The following is a 15,116-nucleotide window of genomic DNA, read 5'->3' as shown; positions in this document are numbered from 1 at the left end:
AGAGCCGCCTCAGCGAGGCCGGGAAGTGGGGACGCAGTGGGGGACTCAGGTCCTCCGCTCCCGCCATTCTCTGGGGATCCCAGACCACGACCCATCCCTACCCACCGAGCCACGGGCGGAACAGGCACCTCACGCTGGAAACTGCGGCGGTGAGAGCAGGTGCGTCCCTCGAATGCTTTTCAAAGTCCGCGGACAATACCGCGCTCGCGTTCAAAGATTCGTGGCACGTTGAGAACCGCATAGGCTTTTTCCCTTTTATGAGTCGCGTCCTGGAGGACCACTCTGCGCATGTGCGGTCCTTCCTCTGTGACGTGCCGCGTTGCCCTTTGGGAAATGGAGTCTTTCCTTTGACACACTGTTCGGGTTCTTCAGCTGAACCTTGTTTTTTAACAAACTAGGGTTCCTGTGTGTTTTCAGTCTCTTCTCCCATTACCCAAAGGCGCTTCAAAATAATAATAAAATAATAATAATTTTTTTAAAACCTAAAGAAGAGTAGCTTGTTGATCGAGGGGGGAGCAGTGGGTATATGAGCAGTCTATACTTTCTGCCCCAATTTTGCTGTGAGCCTAAAACCGTTCCAAAAAATAAACTGTTTTTAAAAATTTTTAAATAAATAAAAACAACAGATTTGTAGACGCAGAAATCGTGCTTTTAGGGAATCTTTCCAGGAACGTATTAAGGATGTGAGCAAATATTTAGCTACAATGGTTTACATCCTAGTGTCTTATTATTTCTTACATACCCCCTACCAAAGTTTATAATTACATATTTATTTGTCTGATTATTTGGTACATTTCCCAGCTCCATGAGGTCAGGATCATCTTTTTTGTTCACCTGTATATTCCCAGTACATAGCACAGTGTCTGCCACATAATAGGCCCTCAGTATTTTTGTATTCTTTAGAAGAATCTCAGACTTCAACACAAACTGTTTCAGTCCAAAACTTAACGCATCATTTTCTTCCATCAAACTTGCTTTTCTTTCTGTGGTCTCTACCTCAGTGAAGAGCATGACCACCCACCCAGTCTCAGCTCTATCCTGCGTTTTAGGAGGCTTATGCCAGCAAGGATACAAATTTTGCATTTGCAAAGGTCTTAGGAGCTAGTTCTCATGAATGTCTAATATCAACCTTACTTATTCCACAAGAGAAAACTGGAGCTCGCTATGGTTTGTTTGAATTTTCTTTAATTTCTGATGTTTCTACAATAAACATGTATTACTTGATTAATTTTTTTTTAAAGATTTTATTTTTTTCCTTTTTCTCCCCAAAGCCCCCCAGTACATAGTTGTATGTTCTTCGTTGTGGGTCCTTCTAGTTGTGGCATGTGGGACGCTGCCTCAGTGTGGTTTGATGAGCAGTGCCATGTCCGTGCCCAGGATTCGAACCAACGAAACACTGGGCCGCCTGCAGCGGAGCACGCAAACTTAACCACTCGGCCACGGGGCCAGCCCCCTGCTTGATTAATTTTTTAAAAGTGTTTTCAAGAGTTGCCCATGTGTAAGCGATAGCTCTTTCTTCCCCTTCATATCTAAATTCCTCAAAAGAATCATCTGTCCTCTCATTTCATTTTCTCACCTCCCTGTCTGCAACAAGGGAGCCCCTGGGAGTTATCCTTGACATCACCTTTTCCCTCCCCTCCCGTTTTCAGTCCATCACTAAGTATTTGCAGTATAAACATAAGAACAGCTCACATTTGGTGGGCACTTAGTATGTATTAGGCACCGTTGAAATGCTTTACATGGGTTCTTTCATATAAGAGAGTCCATCTACTCTTCATCTCCACTCTCCATGCTAGTCCAAGCTGCCTCTGCTCTTGCCTAAACAGCTACAAAAGCATTTTATTGTTTTCAATCCTGGATGCAGAGGTTGCGTTACTCATTTCTCACTTTACAGCACACTGTCCTCATGGGGCTCTGCATGGTCTCTCTCTTGTTTTATGTATTTATGGCGTTCTGTGTCTCTTCTTCATTCCTCCCGTCTTCCCCAATGGTGTGTGGGAGTCTTTGTAAAACATTTGCGTTGTTTAGTGTGCCTGTATCTTTAATTCAGCTAAATGGTATTGTCCTATAAACCTCATTCTCTTTCTTACAGTTTCCACTCAGCAGCATGCTTTGAAGACCCGTCCTTGTTGTGTGTATGCCTAGCCTGTTACTTAGAATAACCATGCAATATTTCATAGTGGGCACCCAAATTTTAGTTATGCGGACCCACATGGTGGGCCTCTAAATTGCCTCTAACTACTGGCTACCACAAACAATGCCACAGTGAACAGACTCATGCATGTCCCCTTGTGGCCTATGTGAAGATTTTTCTGGGATGTATATCCACTAGTGGCAGTAAACAAAGCTTCTTAAATTGTCTCCCCTAACCTGCTCTGGCCAGAATGATCTTCTTAAAATCCAAGTGTGTATGGGTCCGGCCTGGTGGCTCATCGGTTAAGTTCACATGTCCTGCTTCGGCGGCCCGGGGTTCACCAGTTCGAATCTTGGATGCGGACATGGCACCACTTGGCAAGCCATGCTGTGGTGGGCGTCCCACATATAAAGTAGAGGAAGATAGGCATAGATTTTAGCTCAGGGCCAGGCTTCCTCAGTAAAAAGAGGAAGATTGGCAGCAGATGTTATCTCAGGGCTAATCTTCCTCAAAAAAGGAAAAAAAAATCCAAGTGTGTTCATGTCCTGGCACCCCTGGTCTCCTGCCCCACTGCCTCTTCTCCCAAACCACTCTACCTTCCTCTCCACTTCAGCCTGCCCAGTCTTCAGATCTTTCAGACCTGTCCTGTCTCCTGTCCCACAGGACCTCTGCAAAGGCTGCCTAGAGCACATTCCCTCCCCTCTTTCCCTCCTTATCTCCTGCTCATCTTCACATCTCCCTGACTGAGCCAGATCCCTCTCTTATAATCTCTCAAAGCAAGTGTAGACCTGATGTAATTGTGATAGTAACACAAATGTCACAATTTTCTATTTGTTTGTAACCTATCTGTCCTACTCCTTACCCTTTAGATTATAGACTCCATGAAGTCTGGGTTCATATCCATTTATGCTCATCACTGTATTTTTAGCACTTAGCCTTGTACGTGGCACATAATATAAATATTTCTTAGATAAAAGAGAAAATGAAATGCCCAGGGAGAGCCATTGAGGGGGCAGCATTTTGGTGGGATGACTGTGATAGATTTTGGTCCTCAGTTCTGCAGCACCAGAAAGTCCATTTTGTCAGCAACCTCTCAGGATAGACTCACTCTGACACAACTCACAAGAGACTGAGGTATAAACCAGGCATTCACTGAGTCATGTGGGGAGATTTAGAATGGTGGAACTGACCAGAACACTCCCTTTGCCTGAGCAGCATGGTCCCTTCCTGTGAGAAAACCACAGCATGGCAAAGAAATCTAGGCCTTTCTGGTCTATCATTTAGTTTCATCGCTTCAGAGCATCACATCTGAAATCCTTTCCAAAGAACCTTCAAAAATCACAGGGACTGTGGCTAGCCCGGTGGCGCAGTGGTTAAGTTCGCACGTTCCACTTCATGGTGGCCCAGGGTTCGTGGGTTCGGATCCCGGGTGCGGACATGGCACCACTTGGCAAAAGCCATGCTGTGTTAGGCATCCCACGTATAAAGCAGAGGAAGATGGGCATGGATGTTAGCTCAGGGCCGTTCCTCCTCAGTGAAAAGAGGAGGGTTGGCAGCAGATGTTAGCTCAGGGCTAATCTTCCTCCAAAAAGAAAAAAAAAATCACAGGGATCTTTACTGAAGGTCTCTTGAGGCCATGAGGCGGGAGTGACATAGTATGCCTCCCCCTCAATCCCTTTACAGTCCCCCCCTTCACACGGAGTTCCACGGCTGAGGACAGTGCTCATGTCTCTCCCTCCTCTTTGCTTTCTCCCCCATCAGAACAGGCTTTTTGCGTGGGGATTTCAGGCACCTGCTGTGTAGAGCCAGTTGCCTGTCCCTGGGCTTGTCCCTCTTCATGCCCACCCATCCCCCTCCTGAGCAAAACAAAAGAGGCTCCCACCTCCCGAGGCAGGCAGGTGAGGGAAATTGTAACTATTCACATTTGATGGGTTTTGTCCCCAACACATGCAGAAGAAGCCACCTCACTGCCAGAAGGTGGCATAGTATGCAGGGAGCTCAATGGAGGAAGAGGATGAGACAAATTAACTCTTAAAAGTTATTTTTTTCTCCTCTTTGTAAAATAGGTATACACTGAAAAGTCAAACATCGCAGAGGTCTAGAATCTATAATGGAGAAAGGAAAAGTTCTCCGTAACCAGGTCTAGGATTTAACCACTCTGGAGAGTTTGGGACACATCCCGTTGCCCCTCCACTTTTTTTTCAATCATTAAAATAATTTTTTGTACAGAAATAGGATTGAAGCCGCGCAGCAACCCCTTGGGCTCAGGCTCCTTGTGGGGGTGGAGGCGGCGGGCGGAGGACTCCCCGGGACAGTGGTGGGCAGGGCGCTAGGTTCTGCCCCCACAGAGTAGGGGGCTCCACAGCCTGGTCCCGCTCTCCCACCACCCCCTCAACTTGCAAGCCACTGGTCATCCCCAGCAAGAGATTATTTGAACAGATTTTCCTCTTGACAAATAGAAATGACAAGCAATAGGATATATGAGAGTCTATGAGGAAGCCATTTAGTGTAAACCTAATTCGGCCTGACTTTGTTTTTCCAAAAGGGCCTGACATGGCCATTGAGCACGCATGGTATATCTGCTTTAAACATTTACTATGGGAAGAACAAATGGCCTTAAATAAACGTGCAGCTTCCCCTCACACTGGCATTTCCTTAAGGATAAGCATCTCTCCCTAGGCTAGGAACTGATTCCTGCACCCACCCTGTGACCACCCAGCTCGAGACAACAAACCTGCCACCCCACTGTGTCCACCGAGACAGCAGACCTACTACCTGCCGTGTCCATCAATTGCTGTGCCGACAGAGCAGTCTCGTGACTGTTGTAAAAGGGACATTTCAATCCTACATAAAACATGCTCTTTGAGGGTATATAACCACTCTGTACACCCCACATTTTTGGTGTCCTTCCTTCCTTGGGGAAGGAAGGCCCTGGGCTATGGCCCTTACATTTTGGCTCAGAATAAACTCACCCAAATTTTCATTTATAGATTGGTTATGGATTATTTTCATCAACACTCTGTAAGGATGGAGTTATGTTCCAGATGGAACAAGCCACCAAGCAACACTCAAAGATCACCCTTACCGACCCGCAGGATCCCCTTGACATTCCTCAGAACAACACCTTGAAGACCCTCACTCCACACGGGGCCCCAGGGGCACATCCCATCCAGGAGTGGTCCATCAGCTAGCCTGTATGAAACCTGGATTGGCATTTACACAGTCAAGGATTGTTAATCTGTCCAGGAAACCACCAAAAATTACACTGTGATATTGTCCACCCAGTTTTTCAACATACAGCTGGACAGTAAAGACCTCTTGGCGTTTACTCCACTGAGCACGTGCCAGGCTGCCCAGTAGAGAGGGTGAGTGAGGACTGCTCTGGATGAGCCTGTGAACACAGAAGTGACAGCATTGGACATCAGACGCCAGTGGCCCCAGCTAGAAATGGAGTTGAGACTTAAAGAGATGAGACTCTTCATTGGAGCTAACTATCATAATTTTAGGAAGATAAACATTGTTCTGAGTTTTTTGTCTTTATGTATTTTTGACTACTCAAGCTATGTTTACAAAATGAAGTTGAATGGAGAATATATGGTAATAGCGGAATAGATGGCTAATATGGGTACTTCAGGTATTTCTAAAATCTGTTTGGTTCTATTCTTTATTTGTGTGCAGGTGTATACTAAGTGTCTTACTGTACTAAGGGGCGAGGTGTCTGTAGGAGCAGGGAAAGCATATTTTGTTGCTGACATTGAGAATTGATGGTGATAATAGAAAGCAGGTGATTTCGGTCAGTTGACAGACAATGACCCTTTCTTGCCTGCACCGGAGTATCAGACTGCGCCCAGTCCCTCTCCTGCCACTGACAAAATAACCCCTTAAAATTCCTTCCAGATTTAAGAGCTCTATGGCATGACCCAATGGATAGAAAAATTTTAGCTTAAATGGAAGTCTATACTATGAAGTGATTATTCCTCTAAAGAGACATTTTAAGCAACAGGGTTTGGAAAATCTTAATGTCTACAGCTGGGTAAGCATGAGCCCTGCATTGTATGCTGCTTTTTTTCTATGCCATGATTGATACATGTGCTGAATCATCACATATTTGTCATTAGACCTAGAGAGACAGGTCATTTTAAAAACAGCACTGAACTGGGAGACAGGAGACTAGTGTCTCCTAAACCCAGGATTAGAATTGCCTTGTACTCCAGCTCCTTTGGTTAACTAAATGAGCTCTGCTTTCCCCTACTTTGGCCTTTCTGGGACACTGTCCATGACCTCCTGGTCTATCTGACTTCTGCTCATCCTTCCCAGGGCAGCTCACACATGACCTTCTCTGGGAGTTGCTCACAAGCCTGAATTAGGTGCACCTTGCAGCTTGAATGTGCTTTTCTCACATGTTACACTGTGTGATAAACATCCTACATATTGGGTGTCATCATCCAACAGCCTCTCGATGACCCACACCTTGAGTGTGGTACTGCGTTCTGCTTACTTTCATATCCAGCACCAAGCAAGTGCCTGGTATGTGGTTAGTGCCCTCAACATTCGTAGAGGGGAGAATGCTACTCTCTCTCATCCTTATTTCCTCATCTATTAAATGGGGTTGGATTTGCTGATCTCTCGGGAGACTTTCAGTAATAGAATTTATTATTCTAGATCCTTCTACTGTTGTTTTATCTGGCCATCTATCTTCTTTAGTTACCAGGAGAAATATGTGACACCTATATTATGCTGAAAAAAACATACTACAGTTATCTATATTATTTCAATAAGTTTAATGCAAAAATTAGGATTATAGTATACCTAGTGTTCTGCAAGCTGCTTTTCATTCAACTATATGTTATGGACAACTTTCTCTTCAGAGCTAGAGACATAGCTTATTCTTTCTAATGGCCACAGGCTATTTCACAGAAGGGTGTTACTTCATCTACTGAAGGACACTTGGGTCGTTTCTGTTTTTCACTGCTACAAACAAAACTGAGAGCATTTCTGGAGGAGATGCTTGTAAGTAGAACCGCAACATCGGGGGATGTGCATTTAACATTCTTAGCAATTTTCCCAAATCCCTCATGGAAAGATTGCATCCATTTATATTCACGGGGATGATGTCACACAGCCAAGAACTGCAAGCACAGACGCCAGGTTTGAGGGTTTCTCTGTCCTGGGGTAGAAGGTCATGCACATACGTCTTGGTTCACCTCATTTAGGCTTCTTGAGTCTCCTTGGTAAGCAGCGATGTCACCAGCCACCTTGATTACATATCCTGCCTGTGGTCTGGGAAGCTCCTGATCCTTCCAGCCAAAGACTCCTGCACATCCCTCAGTCTGTCCAGGCTTCCCTGAGCTGGATGGTTTAAGTCCTGGAGTTGGGCATGTCTTGCTGTCTTCCTCACAGTCATTCTTGTTCAGGCTTTACTACCCCCAGGAAGTCTGCCCTGGTCCTCTGCCCGACCCAACCCCCACTGGCCCCATGCTGGATTAGGCGCCCTCCTGAGAGCTCCTCCAGCCCGTGTTTACTCCAGGCTGATCACACTGGGTTGTAATAGGTGTGCCTGGCAATCTAGAATGTCACGAAGGTATAGTCATAAGCAGCAAGAAAATTAACTTCCTGGGGCAGGCCCGGTGGCGCAGCGCTTAGGTTCGCACATTCTGCTTCTTGGCAGCCCGGGGTTTGCTGGTTCGGATCCCGGGTGTGGACATGGCACCGCTTGGCAAAAGCCATGCTGTGGTAGGTGTTCCACGTATAGGGTGGAGGAAGATGGGCATGGATGTTAGTTCAGGGCCAGTCTTCCTCAGCAAAAGGAGGATTGGCAGTAGTTAGCTCAGGGCTAATCTTCCTCAAAAAAAAGAAAGAAAGAAAGAAAATTAACTTCCTTGTAGCTGATTATACACGCACCCGGAGGCTAGAGGATGGGAAAACACACCTTGACTTTTCCCATTGGGTCATTTTTGGGGCCCTACAGGTCCAAGCCAGTGGGCTCCCAAAAGTCCCTTCTCTCTTGGCCACCCTCCCTCTGCCCACTCCTCCCTGAAAGGTCTAGGCTTTGTTCTTCCAGCACCCACACAATCAAGGCCAAGGAGACCTTCCCTAGCTCCATGGAGGATGGTCACAGTGTCTTCACAGTCCTTTGTGGGACTAAGATTGGCTCCCTCACTTCCCTTACAGCAGAGCATCTGGAAGCTGAGAAAGCAGTATGATCTTAGCATAGCTTCATGTTTTCAACTAGTCATTTACTGAGTGCCCATCGTGTGCCAGCAGCGGGGCTACAACAATGATCAGATACACAGGATTCCCGCCCTCATGAATAATGATAATAATAATAGCTAACATTTATGGAAATTTACTCCATTCTAGGCACTGTGCTGAGCCTTTACAAGAATTGGCCTTTTAATCCTCACAACAATCCCACTAGGTAGGTACTATTATTAATCCAATTTTACAAATGAGGAAACTGAGACGCAGCGAGATTAAATAACTTGTCTCAGGGCACGCAGCTAACAAGCAGTAGAAGCAAGCTTCGGACCCAGGCAGTCCGGCGGCAGAGCCTACTCCTTTAACCATGAACTGAACTTAACCAACGATGGCCTTCTAGTGGGGACAAATCATGGAGAAGCAAACAAAAAAGATAGTTTGATTAGCAATAACTAACTGCTGTGGAGAAAGTAAAGTGAGGGTGATGGGGTGAAGAGTAACTGGGGTGCGTGTGTGTTTTGGGGCGGGAGGTGCACTAATCTGCTCCTGACCCGCCTCCTGCATCGCACAGAGCATCCAGAGGTGCCACCAGGTGTGGTTCTGTGTGTCCTCAGTGCTTAGCCTGGTCTGACGCAGGCACTCACTGGGAGGCAGGGAGGAGGGGACAGGGAGTGAGGGAGAGAGGGAGGAATCTCTGGCAGGTGCCTCCACACACGCAGCTACCCAGCCTTTGCCAGTGTTTGGCCAGCTGGGCAGACTCAGCACCAGCCCTGGAGCTGGGGTCAGGTAGACTGTGGGAGGAATCCTCCTCACCCCATCTGTGTGACCTTGAGCAAGTGGCTCTCTGAGCCTCAGTTTTCCTTGTTGGAAGAATGGGGGAAATAGTGCGCCATGTGCCCGGCTGTAGCCAAAACCCTTTCACACATCGGGTGCTGTCTCTGTCTTCCCTTTACAGTTGAACAGATGGAAACTCAGAAGTGAGCCCAAGATCTCGCGGCGAGTAACCCGCGGTCCTGGTGGCAGACGTGATGAGTGAAAGTCCGCCCCCTAGGGGGTAGCTCGGGAATCTGTGAGGGCGTTCTTGGTGGTCACAATGACAGGGAGGCGGAGCCAGACAGTTGCACACGGAATTGTCCCATGTCCTGCATGACGTTTGACTGTCCTGCTAGACATTCATGAAGCTAAAAAAACTTATTTACGATGATCTGAGCCTACTCCTTACCCCCTCCCATCTCATGATAGAGGGAATTATTTTGCTACTACAGGTAGTGATAAAGCCCACCACTTTGCAAGAACATCCTATTTCCTAATTGTCTCCACCTTAATGTGCCGTGGTGTGTTATCTTTGTTTAAGTTAAGGTGACTTTCGTCTTTCTCTTCTCATCTGGTCTGTCATTATTATCCCAATTCTGTTTTTATTCAAGTGTCCTCCTGTCTTCACTTTCATTTCCTGGGTATTAAAGAACTCGCAAATCAACCAAATCTAGAAAACAAAAGCTAAATTGAATTCTGGCTCAGGCTAGGGAAGGACACAAGCAGAAGTGTTGCTTCTTGTTCAACAGAGGACAAGACTGGGTTATTCTAGGGTTTGGGGAAGGATGGAGTTTAGGTAACATTGAGTTGGAACGTGTTTCACTAGTCTCACAGCAAAGTGGGAGTGTGAGCAGAGAATAACACCAAGCGTGTCCTGCAGCGCTGGAACCAGAGTTTAAAAAAAAAGGTAGACTGTTGTGTCTGCCCCCTTGCCTGCCCTGGACAGCAGGGCTGGGAGCTGGTGCACAACAAGCCTGAGCTAAAGCAGGAGTGGGCACCCAAGGGTGTGGCCTCTCTGGGTCAACTCGACCCACATGGTCAGATCCTTGGGCAAGAGTGGAAAATTCCACTTTCACATGTTTCTTATCTAAACCTCTTCCTTTAATTCACATTAAATAGGTACAAACGCCTGTTTACTTCATGTCTTCTACCTCAGTATGTCCATGTTTTGAAATATGTATTATTTTATTATAAATTAATTTCCTTCTGTGTCTTCTTTACATTACAGTGAGGGCATCATACGGAGTGTTTGGGAACTGTGTGACTAACTCTTAGATAGTGCAGCTTACGCTGGACCAGGCATGGATTACCTCCTTTGATCCTCTCACCAACTCTATGCAGTGGATACAATTATTATCATCCTCATTTTTACAGAGGAGAAAACTGAGGCCCAGAGAGGGAAAGTGACTTGCCCAGGGTCACACAGGCAGTAGTAAATCGGGGGTTTGAACCTAGGGCATCTGGCTCCAGAATCTGCACTCTTAACCACACTGCTAGCCTTCCTCTCAGGTGAGGAAATTACCTAGGGAGCCCAGTTCAGGATATTAAGGGGCTTTCCAGATGTTTCTTATAAAAAAGGGGGATTGGGTGTGACAGGGCTAAGAACTACTGACCTAGCACAGTGTGTTGATATCCTCTCCCCCCTCCTTTTTCACTCCGTGTTCTGCCACCACAGTCCTGAATCTGAGCCAGAATTGGGGTGGGGGGCCGTGAGATGTGTGGCCCTCACCCCAAGCCCAAGAGGGGCGTGTGGCAGAGGGCAGGAGATAGACAGGAAGGAGTTGGCCAGGTGAGGCCTTCAGTTCCCTGCTGGCCGTGGTCCCGGGGACTGTTTATGCCCAGACCCTGCCTCTTTCCTCCTCCTCCCTGAGGGGCGGGGATCTCCTCTGTGGAAAAACACCCAGCTGGGCGAGCCCCGAGCCCCAGTGCGAGGGAGGAGGCAAGGGGGGCTGGGACTCACGGAGGACTCTTCCCCTCTCGTGACTGGTGTTTAGTGGGCTGGGTTCTGGGAAAGGGCCTGATTGCATCAGACAGGGCCTGAGGGGCTGGAGCCAGACTGCGGGCTGAGGAGGAGACGTGGCCTTATAAATTGGGGCCAGTGAACTGAGAGGTGTCAGGAAACTAGACACAAACAAAGCTTTAGAAGACGAGAGAGAGACAGCGAGAGTGAGCCAGACATCATGGCCACCTTCCCACCAGCAGCCAACCCGTCCCAGCAGCCCTCGGACCCAGAGGATGAGGACCTGAGTCTGGATGAGCACGACCTTTACGGCCTGGCTCATTCTTACCAGGGTAAGACCTGGCCCTGCCTCCCTCCTGGTCCTTCCCCTTCCGATCCCCACCCCTACCTCCAAACTAGGCTCCCTCCTTGGACTTCTCCCCACACTTCACCCTTATCCAGCCAAGGTGTTCTTTATCCCTCGAGTCACCCCCTTCTAACCCCACTTCCACTGAGCGCTGTCCTACTTGGCCCTGGGGCCTCACACACTCCTAGAATACTGGAGGCAACAACAGATCATTCTGGAGGTCCCTCCTTCCTCAGATGGGGAACAGGGATTATGACTGCCCCAAAGCTATGTGCTGACGATCCCCCCAGTCTCCCTACTCCAACCCAAGCTCTTCCCCCGACCCCTACACTCCCGACTCCTGCCTCTCCTTTGAGGCATCATGCCTCTGCCCACCTCACCTTGGCCTCTTGCCTGGGTTCCCAGGAGTGGGAGGCCGGAAAGGTCGCACCAAGAGAGAAGCTGCTGCCAACACCAACCACCCCAGCCCTGGTGGGCATGAGAGGAAGCTGGTGACCAAGCTCCAGAATACCGAGCGGAAAAAGCGAGGGGCACGGCCCTGAAACAGAGCTGGAGGTGAGGAGTTGGGGGGGAGCCCAGAGCACCAGTGGAGGTCCCTCTACCTGAAAGGGCAGGCCTGAATGTGCTGATTGGGTGGGGAGGAGGGATCAAAGGACTTGTTTCAACATAGAATAAAATGAGACATACGTTTGACTTTGAGCTTCTTAGTGACCAGAGCAAAGGGGGAAACATAGAAGCTTTCCAGTTGGAGGGAAATTTGGTTTACAGAGAGGAAAACTGAGACCCAGAGAGGGTAGGATCCTTCTCTGGAGTCACACAGCAAGTGAGTAGGAGAGGCAGAATCAGAACCCAGGCCTCTGTCCCTTTGGTCACGTGCTTTCCTTCCTCCAGATGAGGCCAAAGCACAGACACTACACAGCAATGGAGACAGGACCATGGAAGAATCAGCACCTGGACCGGATCTAGGCCTGCTTGCCCTCCGCCCCACCCCCAGGACTTACCCCACCTGACTGAGGCTCCCAGGGGCCACTAAGGAAGCGCCCCAAGCCCCAGAAAAAGGACACGATGGGGAGCAAGAGGCAGGGAATAGAAAGGCAGAGTCATGAAGTTACTCCCCAAAAGAAAGATGCTGAAGACCTGGGAGCTCCCCAGGGTGGCAGTGACAATAAACAAAATTCAGCAGCTGCAGCCTGCGTGTGAGTTTTCGTCCTCTCTCTGTTGCTGCCTGCGTGTGTCTATATTTGCATGAGCCAGTGAGAGCCTTTCTTGTTAGTGTTGTGTCTGGCTATGTGCCTGGGAGGATGTGCTCCTGACTTTGTAGGGGTGTGCAGAGCTAAGTATGCATTTTTTTTGTATGGATGTGCTTTGGTGCGTACATTTCTGTGGTCTCTTTTGGGGTGCAGGGGGATTTCCTGTTTCTTGGTAATGCTGCCCATGAAACAAGCCCCCTCCCCAGCTGCTCTTCATTTTCGGGATAACAATCTTGTTGATCATGTCATATTCGTATAACGTCACCTTTTGAAGTGAAGGTTATTTCTTGGTGCCATCTGCAAAATGGAGAAAACTCAGATTTAAAACGTTAAGGGACTTGCCCCAAGTTACTCAGGACTCAAATTAAAGGATTCTTGGTGTCCTCAAGTGTGAGGTGGGTCCCTCTGCCCAGGGGGCTACCAGGACAGCATTCTGGGAGGTCAGCAGGAGGAGGAAGTTCTTACCTAGCGTTATCAGTCTGGGGCCACACTTGGAGAAGAACACAGGGCAAATAAGAGGTGAGATTGAAGCTAAGAGGATATATTGATTGAGATGCAGATTTGGGCTGCTGTAATGAAGAGCCAGACAAAACAGGATAGAAAGTCCTCTCTCTGTCACATAACAGCTCCAAGGGTAAGCACTCCTGGGCCTAAAATGGCAACTCCATTGTGTCAGGGATTCCAGCTCATTCTAGCTCATTGTTCTGCCACTCTCAGAACATGGCTTCGACTTTGAGGTTCAAGCTAGCTGGTCCAGTACCTGCCATCGCATCTGTATCTCAGCCTGTGGAAAGAGAGCGGGACAGGAACCAGGGGAGCCCACACCAATTCATTTCTAAGGCCATAACCTAAAAGTAGAACATACTACATCTGCTCAAAATTTAGTCACGTGGCCACACCCAACTACAGGAGAGATTGGGAAATGTAGTATTTCACTGCTTAGCCATGTGCTAGCCCAAACTTGGGGAAGGGCAGGGTTTTATTATTAAACAGGGAGAATGAACACTCAAAAAAACTAGCAAGAAATATTTTCCACAGACTCAACATCAGTGGCGGGGCGAGGCGGGGGGGGGGGGGGGGGGGGAAACCCCTGGGTCTAGCCCTAGGCAGAGCCTTTTTCCTCTTCTGTCCCTTCCGTTTAAGTCCTAGGCTGGAGAACATGGAGCCAATTGTTCTTAGGGACCCAGGAATATGGACAGAAGGCATAAGGCACCTGTTGAAGCAGTAAGAGCTGCACGGCCGACTAAGACTAGCTTGAACCTTAAGGCACCCCTGTGCATCGGCCTCCCCTGAGTCCAGCCTGATAACAGTCACAGAATCGCTGCCTGGGAAGAACGTTAAAAGTCCAACCCACCCCACTCCATGCTGGGATCACGTCTGCCTGCTTGCATAGGGACAGCGAACTTGCTGCCTTTGAGTTGCCTGATTCCTTCTCAGGGCAACTCATCAACAGGGGTTGAAAACTGACTCTCCCACCTGCCCCTTGAACAGACTTGTTTTTCTGGTCGTCTCTGTCTAAGGTGTCTTTAATCTGACCCATCCTGTAAGTCTCAGCTCAAATGCCTCCTTCTCTTCAAAGTCTTCCCCGTCTTGCCCTCCACCACCTGTCTCCTCACCTCCACCCCAGAGAGACACCTCCTCTGGGATCGCATGCACAGCAGGCCTGTGCCCAGAATCTCAGTCATCTTGGCATACAGCTTCTTCACATTTCCCTTTGAATCCCTCTTTCCATGCCAAATTATTTATTCATTCAGCTAATGTTTATTGGATGCCTACTATATTAGCAGAGCCTGGTTGAAGGCATGGACTGCAAGAGGGCCAAATGGGAACTAGGTATGATTAGAACCACATCTTAGGGCCACTGCCAGCTCTTGAACTCAGGAGGCAAATGGCAGGAGCAGCACTGGGCAGTGAGCTCTCAGCCCAGGACAAATTTGGTGTGTCAGCTTCAGAAAATCATAGCAATAGCTGCTATGTATTGGGCTACTACTCTGTGACAGGTGTTGTTTTTATAAGCATTGTCCCATTTAATCCTTATAGTAACCCAATAGGCATACTATTATTAATCCCATTTTACAGACCAGAAAACTGCAGTTCAGAGAAGTTAAGTAATTTGCCCAAAGTCACACCGCCACAACCTGCAGGAGCTGGGATTTTGAACTCAGGTCGGTCTGGTGTTCGAAGCCTGGGTTTCTCTCTTTTTCACTACATGCCTGAGAAGAACCATGTACTGACACTGAGGAATCCTAGATGGTAGTTAATTTCTGGTCAATTGCTCCTTCTGAACCTCAGTTTCCTCACCTGTCAAATGGTGAGACTACCCTCTTGTTTGTCAACTTCAAAGGAGAAAACAGGCTGGGGAGTGTTGTGTCCCTAGTTGGACGTGGCCACTCCCTGGCTGCTGGGTCCTTTGAC

At 48.1% G+C, this 15,116-nt stretch overlaps 2 protein-coding genes and 1 long non-coding RNA gene across 6 annotated transcripts in view; 2 read left to right on the top strand and 1 right to left on the bottom strand.

Moving 5' to 3' along the window:
- SGF29 (SAGA complex associated factor 29) overlaps positions 1 to 384 on the bottom strand; it is a 38,772-nt gene extending 38,388 nt beyond the window's left edge. For 2 of the 4 annotated variants that reach the window (XM_046665347.1, XM_046665345.1), the window contains exon 1: positions 106 to 264. Coding sequence is in view for 1 of the 4 variants with exons in the window: in XM_046665344.1 (XP_046521300.1) it covers positions 129 to 241 (113 nt within the window). In the remaining 3 variants the exon portion in view is untranslated. Of the gene's footprint in view, positions 1 to 105 lie in introns of all 4 variants that reach the window. The other 2 variants (XM_046665344.1, XM_046665348.1) reach the window with 2 other exon arrangements.
- Positions 3 to 10,367, top strand: LOC124241533 (uncharacterized). The gene is made up of 3 exons (XR_006889238.1): positions 3 to 159; positions 8,495 to 8,552; positions 9,288 to 10,367. It is a non-coding gene; the product is annotated as an uncharacterized LOC124241533 (long non-coding RNA).
- Positions 10,368 to 10,409: 42 nt separating this feature from the next.
- NUPR1 (nuclear protein 1, transcriptional regulator) lies at positions 10,410 to 12,639 on the top strand. The gene is made up of 3 exons (XM_046665356.1): positions 10,410 to 11,437; positions 11,857 to 12,006; positions 12,343 to 12,639. The coding sequence occupies exons 1-2, from the start codon at positions 11,326 to 11,328 to the stop codon at positions 11,991 to 11,993; spliced, it is 249 nt and encodes an 82-aa protein (XP_046521312.1). The 5' UTR covers positions 10,410 to 11,325; the 3' UTR covers positions 11,994 to 12,006; positions 12,343 to 12,639.
- The last annotated feature ends 2,477 nt before the right edge of the window (positions 12,640 to 15,116 follow it).

The sequence above is a fragment of the Equus quagga genome, chromosome 7 (genome assembly GCF_021613505.1).
Source record: "Equus quagga isolate Etosha38 chromosome 7, UCLA_HA_Equagga_1.0, whole genome shotgun sequence".
Lineage (NCBI taxonomy): Eukaryota > Metazoa > Chordata > Mammalia > Perissodactyla > Equidae > Equus > Equus quagga.
This window is presented reverse-complemented; position numbering and strand designations above follow the sequence as displayed.